Source organism: Citrus sinensis, chromosome 6 (assembly GCF_022201045.2).
Source record: "Citrus sinensis cultivar Valencia sweet orange chromosome 6, DVS_A1.0, whole genome shotgun sequence".
NCBI lineage: Eukaryota > Viridiplantae > Streptophyta > Magnoliopsida > Sapindales > Rutaceae > Citrus > Citrus sinensis.
Window position 1 is genome coordinate 19,908,111 of NC_068561.1, and position 11,736 is coordinate 19,919,846.

Here is an 11,736-nt window from a genome sequence, read left to right on the forward strand (position 1 = left end):
TACGTTAGAATGGGTCCAGCTATGCTGCAATAGTTGTACCGTACCCCAACTTTTGTTTTTTATGATTTCAATATCATTGACCATCCTGCACTCCTTTCATTTATAATTTGTTCATAAATCTTAAAAAGACAAAATTACCCTTCTTTACTAGAGTTGGCAAAATGGGTCATCGGGTCGTGTTCGTGTCGTGTCGGTTTCATGTCGTGTCAAATTTAGGTCGACCCAAACCCGACCCATTTAATAATCGTATCAAAATATTGAGACCCAAACCCGACACAGAAAAATAATCGGGTTACCCAATAACCCGTTTAATATCTATATATTGAACAAAAGTTACATCAAATATTTACACATTATCATACATACGTATATACATAAATACATACATACATAATTTATCGATATTATAAAATATACATATCTACCAATATATTATACATGTACACTATTGAGGTTTTAATTTATATATATATATATATATATATATATATATATAAATATTATAAAATATACATGTCTATCAATTTTTACACATTTATACTATTGAAGTTCTAAATATATGTAAAATTTTATAAATAAAACACTGTATTTATATTCACCCTTTTAAAGAATAAAAAAAAGAAAATCATCTCTAATATTTGAATTTTAATTATAAGAATATGTAAATTATTTTAAAATAGAAAATATAATCGGGTCATTGATCGGGTAAATGGGTCAAGAATTTTAACCCAAACCCGACACAGAAAAAAATCGTGTTGACCCAGACCCGACCCATTTAATAATTATGTTAAATTTGACGACCCATACCCATTTATTTATGTCGTGTTCGTGTCGGGTAATCGGGTCGTGTCAAATTTTGCTAGCTCTATTCTTGACAAAGGTTGAAGAAAATGGATAAAGCGCAAGATTTAGGCATTTTGGGGTCATGAAAAGCCGTGGCAACAATCCCTCTCCTGGCCGTCGTCGACCGTAAAGGAGTCTTGGGTGAGGGATGGAAGCCGATAGAAGACCCCAAGGAGCCGCATGTGAGAGAGATCGGGCAGTTTGCGGTGACGAAGTACAACAAATAGTCAAAGAATGAGTTGAGTTTGGGAGCACGGAGTAGGGCGAGACTGAGGTGGTTTCCGACACCAATTACCGACGGATCTTGGTTGTCAAGGACGGAACTTCGACAATTGTTGAGGCTTACATCTCTCCTGTGGCTGGGAAATTGTTGACTCTGAAACTTCCCAACAATCTGAGCAGCATGGCATCTTCTCTGGGCAAGTTATGACAGCTGTTAAAGATGCATGTAGACAAGCTGTGCTCAAGAAGAAACCCCGACTTGTTGAAGCCATGTATTTTTGTGAGTTGAACACACCGATTGATTCTTTGAGTAAAATGTATGGAGTGGTTTCTCGAAGGCGGGCCCGGGTGCTGAAGGAGGGAATGCATGAAGGTTCTGCACTTTTCACGGTTCATGCTTATTTGCCTGTTTCTGAAAGTTTTGGTTTTGCTGATGAGCTTAGGAAAGAAACTTCTGGTGCTGCAAGTGCTCTTCTTGCCCTTAGCCAGTTTGAAGCTGTCTTTTGCGACATTCTTACAGGAGATCCATTTTGTGTAAAATGAATTACAAGGTGTTAAGTTAGAATTGATATAATTATGATAGTTTGGAATGTTTGGTATAAAGAAGTAAAGCCTTTGGAAGTTGTGATGGCTGCACTGGTTTTGTTTTGTACCCAACACGAAGAGAGTATTTTATATGTAAGTTATCAACATCAAGGAGAAGAAGCTCGATGTAAGATATCGTTCAAATGTAATCATTTTAAGGAGTTTGTAGAAACTAACAATAAACTCTTTTAACTTAAACCATACCATGATGAAATGTCAAGTTTTGAAAGAATATGAATGAAGCCTTTTAAACTCGGAATTTGCTGTGTTGGTGAAACAAGAATCAAAAGAGTCCGAGTCGTGTAATTATGTTTTATTGGTATTAGTATTGGTATTGTTGTATTGTTCATGAACTATTGAGAGAATAAAGGTGATGGGTGAGTCTTTGAGATTTTTATTTTCTCTTTCTTTTTTAATCGTTACTGACTGATGACGACGGAGATGAAAGTGAGAGGAACAAGCAAAAAATTTTAAAATTTTATTTTTAATTTATAAATTTAGGGGTATTGTTGTCTTTCCATCGATGCTAATATTTAGGGATGACAAAAATTTCTACGAGGACGGGTACTCTCGGGGATTTTTTCCATTCAGGGAGGGTATATGGATAATTTCATACCCAATTTCTTATTCGGAGAAGGGACGGAAAAATTTTTTTACCCAATTTCTTATTCGGGAAGGAGACGAGGATGAGGTGGAATCCTCATCCTTTATCCATTTCCCCATTTTAATTTTTAATTTTATTTTAATTTTTTAAAATTACTAGTAAATAAATAATAAAATTTAAATTATAAAATTATAAATATTGGTAAAAATAAAAAATAAAAATATTTATATTATTAAACTTTTAGGCCTAATTAACTAATTAAAGTTCTAAATTTTTATTTAGGACATTAAAAAGACCGAGTAGATTCTATTAGCCCAAATTTTTTTAATTTTAATATTCTTTAAATATTTTAAACTTAAATCTATTTTTTATTTATTTTTAGATGTTATAATTGCCCACAGCAAATTACAATTTTAATATTTAATTTAATCTAATCTAATATTTGCTCTTGATTTGCTCCGATTTAACTATTGTGTTGTAAAGGGAATAATCCACATTTATAAAGTGCCCACATCACCATTGAAAAAGTTAATTTTGAATCTAAATTCGATTTTATTTGTAACAATTTTGTATTAGACTATTAATTTATTCATGATAGTTTGTAAAAGAAGTTTATATTTCTTGCATGCTGCGTTACTTACTAATTTAATGTATGTGACTTTTGTAATGGATATTAATATAAGATATATTTCGAACTTTATTTTTATTTGAATTTTTTATTTTAATATGATTAACTCAAAATCGAAAACAAAAAAATGTATTAGTTATTCAGGGACCGGGGACCCTCAGGGATCCCCTGTTATTATTCGGGGAGGGGATGAGGATTCTCTCAAATAATTCTGACGGGGATGGGGAGGGGACGGAGACATACTCAAAATATCGGAGATGGGTACGGGGAGATTGGTCCCCTCCCCTCCCCTCCCTATTGCCATCCCTACTAATATTGGATGTAAACAAATAAGTACTTTAATATTTATAAAAATAATAAATAAAAAGAGTGTAAGGTGCTAAATAAAATTTTAATAATGTATGTAAATATAAAGTATTATAATATTTCTTAATATCTTATGAATAAAATGAAGTAAAAGGTGTTCTGTTAAATTTGACATCAGTTAAATCGCAAAGGAAAAGTTATTTACCCCGAATTTGCTCCCTGAATCTGCGCCCCGAAAAATGAAACGCACCGTTTCGTATTGCTTTGCTTTTGAATTAAGTGTTTTCAGTTGCTTTATGTAAAAGAAAAAGTTGGGGAAGGACAGTCAACGTGCCGTGGTCCACTTATTTCATTTCATTTGTTGTGTTCCAACTGTGGTCCACTTATTTGCTTTGCTTTGCTTTTTCTTTTGCTATTTCCTTTGGTTTCGGGAAGGTCTGAAAGAGAAAGAGGAGTTCATTGCTTTACAAAGTGAAAACCCCTAAGTTTAGGATTTGATTTGGAAACTGAAAAATCAGAACTGATTTGTGAAAGTGCTGAATCTCTACATTACAAAATTGGTAAGCATTTATTGTTCCTACATTAATTTATTGAGTTGTTTCATTTTAATTTATGAATGTTGAGTTATTTCATTTTAATTTATGAATCTTGAGATGTTTTATTTTAATTAGTGAGTTCAACCATGAGTATTTGTATTTAAATTTACTTAACCGTGAGCATTTGTATAATTAATTTGCCGAATCGTTAATTAATAATATCTATTTATATTTTTATTTGTTTGTAAACTTAATGAATTAGGGATAACTAATTAATAATAATTAATTTGCTGAATCGTTAATTAAAAATATCTATTTATATTTTTATTTGTTTGTAAACTTAATGAATTAGGGATAAGTGATTAATAATAGTCAATTTTTTTCCTTCTAATTCTAAACATAACGAATTAGGGATAAGTAATTAATAATAACCAATTTTTATTTTTATTTGTTTCTAAACTTAATGAATTTGGTATAATTTATTAAATTTGCAGCAATAATGGACGAGGTTGATGAATTGGAGGTTCATGAAGTGGAGGTTGATGAACAAGATTTACAGGAGGCTAATTTTGAAGGAAATAATGAAAATTTGGTGGAAGAACCTACGGTTGGGATGTGTTTTAATAGTTCGGATGAAATATTTGAATATTACAAAGCTTATGGCCAACAAGAGGGATTTCCAGTGATGCGGAGATCTTGTAAAAAAGGGGATGATGAGAATATGAGATATGTGACATTTAGTTGCGGGCGAAACGACAAGTCCAAAGGCAAATCCAATCAGGTTTTGCGGCTTCAACTTAATCAAAAAATTGGAGGACGTTTTGTTCATGGAAAATGGATAATTGGAAATTTTGTCCTTGAACACAACCATGCTATAAGTCCGAGCAAGAGTAGGTATTATCGATGCAACCGTACCATTAATCCTTATGTAAAAAAATAACTAGAAATAAATGAAGAAGCATGAATTAGAATGGCTCAAAGTTTCAAGTTTACTGTCGTTGAGGCTGGTGGCTATGAAAATGTCGCATTCTTAGAAAAAGATGCTAGAAATCATGTTAATAAAGCAAGACAATTAAGGCTTGGAGAAGGGAATGCAACTGCAATTCAGAAATATTTTCAGAAAATGCAAGCAGAAAATGATGGATTTTTCTTCAATCTTGACTTGGATGAGGAGGGTCGGTTAAACAATGTATTTTGGGCAGATCCAAGAAGTAAGGCAGCCTACAAAGACTTTGATCAAATGTAATATAAACTTGAAGTCACCCTGTGCATGTCCTCCTTCAGTCTTCCAAATCAAAGCTAACTTCAAGTTATGACAAATGCTAAAATACATCCAACTATATGTATCTCCCTTATTTTAATGAGATTTAATCGAGATTCAAAGCTAATCAATCAAGCTAATTAATATCTCCTAAAAGTTTAACAATTTACCAAATGAATGGAGAGCCAAGGTTCAACAATAACTGAAGAAACAAGTAGGTAACTACAGCAGAGCATTCAGAACTACATCCTGCAAAATAAACTCAAAACTCAATACTCAAACAAGAAAATAAAAACATGCTACAATACTCAAACAAGCAGCCTTCTAACATATGCATGAACAAAGTCAATTCTTTGACGGAACCTACAACAGAAAAACTAAAGATCTTGTAGCTAAATTCCTTCAAGGAAAAAAGATTTCAAAGCTAGTTCAAAAACATTTGAGTTTAAACATTTTTAACTGGTAAAAAATTATTAAAAAATAGAAGAAGCAAGAGTAAGTCTGAAGAAAAAAGAGAAAGAGAGATAGTGAATTTAACGGAGAAGAGAAAGAGAAACGGCCTGCTTTACAAAGACAGAAGCACACGCAGCACGTTACCAACGGTGTTAAGAACCAAGGAAAGAATTTGTTTGAAGAAAATCAGAGCCGTGGTCTGAAAAAAATCGGAGCCGTGGTCCCGTTCGTGTTTAGCTTTTCGGGGCGAAGTGGAAAAGAGAAAGTCTGAAGAATCCGTGGTGCTGTTCGTGTTTTGCTGTTCATGCTTACCTTGCTGTTCGTGTTTACCTTACTTTTTGGGGCTAACTGGAAAAAGAAAAGTGAAAACAAATGAAGGAAGTGAAAAATGAAAGCAAAAGTAAAAGTTAAGTGGAAAGTAAATGAAGTAACATGTGTGAAGAGGAAAAATCAAATTTTATTTTTCGGAGTGCAGATTTGGGGAGAAAAGTCAGGGTAAATAGCAGCACTCAATCGCAAAAGACAAAAAATGAGGTACCTTACAAATGTACAACCGTACTATTGTTGCAACGTAGCTGAGCAATTCTAAAACCCCATTTCCCCATTCCCCTTTTATCACAAACCCTACGTTGTTCTGTCATTTCCCCGTAAACTGAAAAATTTCAAGCAAATGAAGCTCCCACGCTACTATACAGTACTCTACAACATCAAAGCTCAATTGGGTCTGGGAAATGGGCTGGGTTTATCCTCTTACTCGACAGCGACGAGTACCGCAACTCGAGAAAGTAAGTGGAAGGGTTCAATGCATACTCTTTTCCGTAGGATTTCTCCAATGGGAAATCCAAATGTTTCGATCGTTCCGCTACTCAACCAATGGGTCGAAGAAGGACATCCGGTCGACAAACAACAGCTCCAAAGGTTCATCAAGAAGCTGCGATTTTTCAGCCGATTCACTCACGCTCTTGAGGTATCAATTTAAGGGTCCTTTTTTTTAAATAATTTTTTTAAAAATTGTTTTGGAAATTACTAATTAAACGATGCGTTTGGTTCTCTTGAAAAGAAAATGGAGATTTTATAATTTAATTTGAGTATTTTGCATTGCAGTTCAAGAAATTCCGTGCTCATAGACTGAATATTTGTAATGAATTTATTAGAAAATCTTGACGACGCCCATGGGCGAGCAAGGTTTATTTGCGGTTCATTTTGCAATTTTGAGTAACAAATGGTGCCATAATGAAGTCATATGTTACATTTGCCTGTTCTATTTGAAGGTATTGAGTTGACTGTTTCTTGAACTTCTCCTGGTTTTTGGGAGCTGAACCGCCAAGCTTTAGTATCTGATTTCTTTTGTGTATTTCTCAGATGGATCTTTTACATTTATTTATCATAAGATTTTAGCGGTGAGTTGTTTTTAGCTGTCATCCAATTCCTAATTGATAATCCCAATTTTTTTATCTGGGCAAACTACATTCAGCAAGGAGAGGGAAATAGCTGCAGTTATCAACACTTTTTGCTGTTCTACTCAACTATATTTTTGGCGAAGAATAAAAATCATTAGCTGCTAATTGGACACTGTATTGTTGTTATTAAACTTTTTGGATATTTCATCATGATTTTGGGTATCTCCAATGTTTGGCTTCCTAATATTATGATCTGTTCCCCCTCTCTTCCCCAGATATCGATGTGGATGACAGACAAAAGGTATCTCAATATTACAGCTGCTGATGCTGCTGTTCGGCTGGACTTGATCGCTAAAGTTAAAGGCATAGAAGAAGCAGAAAATTATTTCAGTTATATTCCAGAAAAAATAAAGGGCCTTGAGGTTTATTCTGCTCTTCTCAACTGCTATTCCAATGTAAAATCCACAGATAAAGCAGAGGCCACCATGCAGAAAATGAGAGATTTGGGGCTGGCTAGGACAACAGTGGTTTACAATAGCATGCTTAAGCTTTATTATAAAACTGGAAATTTTGAGAAACTTGACAGTCTGATGCATGAAATGGAAGAAAACGGCATTACTTATGACAGATACACGTATTGCACCCGTCTTGGTGCATATGCTGATGCTTCTGACCATGAGGGAATTGACAAGATTTTGACAATGATGGAAGCAGATCCCAATGTTGCATTGGACTGGGTAATTTATGCTACTGTAGGAAACGGGTATGGAAAAGTTGGGCTTCTAGACAAGGCTTTAGCAATGTTGAAGAAATCTGAGGAACAAATAAAGGGTGCAAAGGTCAATAGCGCATATAACGTCATTCTCACTTTATATGGAAAATATGGGAAGAAAGATGATGTTCTAAGAATTTGGGAACTGTACAAGAAAGCAGTGAAGGTTCTCAACAATGGCTATAGAAATGTCATATCTTCCCTGCTGAAACTTGATGACCTAGAAAGTGCTGAGAAAATTTTTGAGGAGTGGGAATCCCAGGCTTTATGCCATGATACCCGGATACCAAACTTCCTTATTGATGCGTACTGCAGAAATGGGCTTTTGGAGAAGGCTGAAAATCTTGTAAACCATGAGAAATTGAAGGGAAGGGAGATTCATGTGAAGTCATGGTACTATTTAGCTACAGGGTATCGGCAGAATAGTCAAATTCATAAAGCAGTTGAAGCAATGAAGAAAGTATTAGCAGCTTATCAAACTTTGGTCAAGTGGAAGCCAAGTGTGGAAAGCTTGGCTGCATGTCTTGATTACTTTAAAGATGAAGGAGATATTGGTGGAGCAGAGAATTTCATAGAACTCCTCAATGATAAAGGTTTTATACCCACGGATCTTCAAGACAAATTATTGGATAACGTTCAAAATGGAAAATCAAACTTGGAAACTCTCAGGGAGTTGTATGGTAATTCTTTGGCTGGAAATGAAGAAACACTTTCAGGTCCAGAGGGTGATACCAGTGATTTGATAGAAGAGAAAGCACATTGAAACACGATTTCCGAAGACCTCTCTAACTTTCCCATAACCTAGCATTAGGTAGTAGAAGCAAAATGAGCATGAAGGTTTATTTGGTGATTGTAAGAGATATTTTCATGTCCATTTTGGGATAATGGCGATAAAGCCACTTCTGAATCCATCATCTTAGATGGTTAATGAAGGAAGTATGATTATGTTTCTTCCAAATTATTTGTGTTGGTGGTGGTCGGATAAATGGTTGCTTTCACCCAAAACGAAAAACAAGTGAGAAAATGAGGAATCATCCTTATTTATTCTCTGCAAAAAGTTAATTTCTTATTCAAAGAGACTCTCCTTAGGCTTAAAGATTCTGTATATCTCTGAAAGAATTTTAAGGAAAGTTCTCTCTTAAACGAAGGATTACTGCATTTTTTGCATGAATAATTTTTAAATTTCACAATTCTTAAACTTGCTGATTGTATAAAAATAAAGAGTAATGATATAATCATAAATTTTTATTAAAAAATAATATTAATCAGTCTAATCTAATTTATTAAGACATTATGACGTCACTTGGCATGGTAAAAATAATTTTTTTTTCTTTTATGAAATAATAATTGTTTAAAAAAGACGAACAATTTTACTACCCGTATAAAGAATGACTCATCCCTGCATACAAGCTACAGCAGCCGCGGCAGCCAAAAGTAACCAAAATGGAGGAGCTCAAAGAAAACAAAATGCACCTAAAAAACGACGACGTTGAAGTCGAAGAGGATGATGACCGGCCGATGCTGAGCTCTCAAGCTTTGGCAGCTCTTCAGGAATTCCTTTCAGAACAAAACCAAACTTCGGAAACTGCTCAAAATAAAACAGAATCAGACTCAGATGAGGTGGCGTTAGTGTCGGAGGACTGGAGGCTGAGCCAGTTCTGGTACGACGCTGTGACGGCAGAGACTGTAGCTCAAGAAGCCGTTTCTCTTTGTAGTGATTCCGATTCTCGCGTTGCCTGTATTGCTTGCCCCACGCTCTACGCTTACTTAAAGGTAATTTATTGATTGATTGATTGATTGATTGATTGATTATTTCTATGTATTTACTCTTTTTTTGTTTGGGAGATAAAATTGATTCATTTGAATTTACAGAAAATTAGACCTGAGGTGTCGCCGAAAATACTTGAATACGACATGCGTTTTGAGCAATACGGAAGTGATTTTGCGTTTTATGATTATAATCAACCGCAAGATTTGCCATTGGAGCTCAAGCATGCTTTCAGTGTTGTTGTCGTAGATCCACCTTATCTGGTGAGATTTTATTAATCATCATTTTAATTTATTCAAAAGTGGTTAAATTGTTGAAATGCTAGTAGCTTAGTACATAATTTTTAATCTGCTTCCATGTAACTGTGGAGCAATGAGATTAATATTGGTGATTATGCTCGTAGATTGGACGCATAGTCACTACTATTCTACTAAGCTTTTAAGCCTTTGCGAGTGTAGACAAATTTTCTTGGCTTCTAATGTCTATGATCTCTTAATATTTTGAAAAATAATCTTGTTAGAAAAATGATAAATAAGTGTTTTGAATTCCTTTGAGGCTTGGACACCCTGTGCCAACTCCAAGCATTTTATGGGTTATTTAAAAAGGAAAAATTAAGTTGGACTTGTTGCAATTGCATGAGTTCATCCATTTGTATCTTACGTATCCCTGGTAGATGCATGTGGCGGGGAACATGATTCCTAGTTCTATGTCTAGCTGTGAGATTATTGTATGGTCAAGTTTGGAATCACATGCTTATAAATGTAAGTAGAAATTGATGGGTTGATTCTATTGATGTGTGATCAACAGAGCAAGGAGTGTCTGGAGAAAGTAAGTGAAACAGTTTCTTTTCTTGCTAGACCAGGGGATTCGAAGTTGCTTCTACTCACAGGTTGACATTGATTCTCCATCCATTCTTGTAACATAATTGCTCTTTATATGTTTGGTTTATACCTTTTGAAAGAATTTAGTGACCCTGTTATTAGTTTCTCTTACCACATAATTTTCTTAGGCTTTTCTTTGTAGCCTTTTCATGGTAAATTCGATAGATTGCATTTGTGATGGTTGCAGGTGAGGTGCAGAAGGAGAGAGCTGCAGAGCTTTTAGGTTTGCGTCCGTGTGGTTTTAGACCACAGCACTCTAGCAAACTTGGGAATGAATTTCGACTATTCACAAACTACAACCCGGGTACGAGATTAGGAGGGTGGGAGCAAGAGAACTAGGTGCATGTTGCTTTCTACAACTGGACTAATATGTTACCCGGCCAATGGTATGACCATATGTGGTTTCTGTATTTATAGTCCTTGTATTATTTTGATTGCTTGAAAAAAAAAAAGGTATAGATATCAGTTAGCTAATATCTTGAGCCATGATTGTCATTCTAGTTTAGATATCTGACATTTGAATTATGGCAACAGATTTGATTACAGTTTCTTATTTTAGCTGCAAAAACTAAGATGATGGTGGGGGGCTTTCACTTTCGAGTTGTAATTATGGAAAAACTCCAGCTGAATTGTGCTCTCAATGCTCAGCATGAAAGTGCACTGCAAGGAGAGTGTGTTTCTTTCACTTTGTTCTTGTGTTATTTTCCTCTCTTTTTTTTCGTCGTTTTAAGACCAATTTTGGCATTTAATTATGAACCGGTACATTATGCTGTACGAAATTGCAAATTTGTATGTTATGAGATAATGTAGTTGGAATATTTCCATTTTTTCCTGATCTTCTCTTCTTCGAAGAAAGTGTGTAAACCCAAAAGCTTTTAGAATTTTCATCGTATTTAACACGGGATGCAGCATAGACTAACAAGTAGTTTGAAACGTATACTCATTGACGTTGTATTAGAACTGCGGAAAGTTGTGCTCAAATGATGGAAAATTATTATAGATTGTCACGTGGTGAGTGATTTATCTAAATTATGTGTGAATTGTATAAAATTTGTGTGTATACGATATGAGATGCATTACTCTATAATTAATAGGTGAATTGTATAAAGTTCAAATAATGTAACATATGGTGCGAAATTATCTCAAATTGTCTTGTAATTAGTGATTTTTAAAATTATGTGTGAATTGTATAAAATTTATGTGTATACGATATGAGATGCATTACTCTATAATTAATAGGATTAATTGAATCCTTACTAAATTTATTTGATTATTGAAGTTAAATAAGAAATTATTTTTAATTTGAGTCTTAATATCATGTCATATTATTTAGGTATTCAAATAGTGACGTATGTAATATTACTTAAACAAATATTAACTTTTGTGACATCTTATTTAAAAAAAAATATCAAAAGATCAAAAAGCATCGCACGACCTAATTGTCAAACCTAATTTTAATATTAAACTTAGATCATGT

General features: G+C 34.2%; 2 protein-coding genes across 4 annotated transcripts; both read left to right on the top strand.

The window, feature by feature from the left end:
- The first annotated feature begins 5,966 nt into the window (after positions 1–5,966).
- LOC102621790 (pentatricopeptide repeat-containing protein At2g20710, mitochondrial-like) lies at positions 5,967–8,568 on the top strand. The gene is made up of 2 exons (XM_006481611.4): positions 5,967–6,405; positions 7,114–8,568. The coding sequence occupies exons 1-2, from the start codon at positions 6,109–6,111 to the stop codon at positions 8,371–8,373; spliced, it is 1,557 nt and encodes a 518-aa protein (XP_006481674.1). The 5' UTR covers positions 5,967–6,108; the 3' UTR covers positions 8,374–8,568.
- Positions 8,569–9,004: 436 nt separating this feature from the next.
- On the top strand, positions 9,005–11,094 carry LOC102621128 (uncharacterized). Of its 3 annotated transcripts, none has more exons than XM_006481608.4 (5): positions 9,005–9,383; positions 9,483–9,641; positions 10,186–10,267; positions 10,447–10,645; positions 10,794–11,094. In XM_006481608.4, the coding sequence occupies exons 1-4, from the start codon at positions 9,054–9,056 to the stop codon at positions 10,596–10,598; spliced, it is 723 nt and encodes a 240-aa protein (XP_006481671.1). In that variant the 5' UTR covers positions 9,005–9,053; the 3' UTR covers positions 10,599–10,645; positions 10,794–11,094. The 3 variants fall into 3 exon arrangements, with proteins under 3 accessions (XP_006481671.1, XP_006481673.1, XP_052298909.1); XM_006481610.4 differs by having other exon boundaries at positions 10,819–11,094; XM_052442949.1 differs by having other exon boundaries at positions 10,447–11,094.
- The last annotated feature ends 642 nt before the right edge of the window (positions 11,095–11,736 follow it).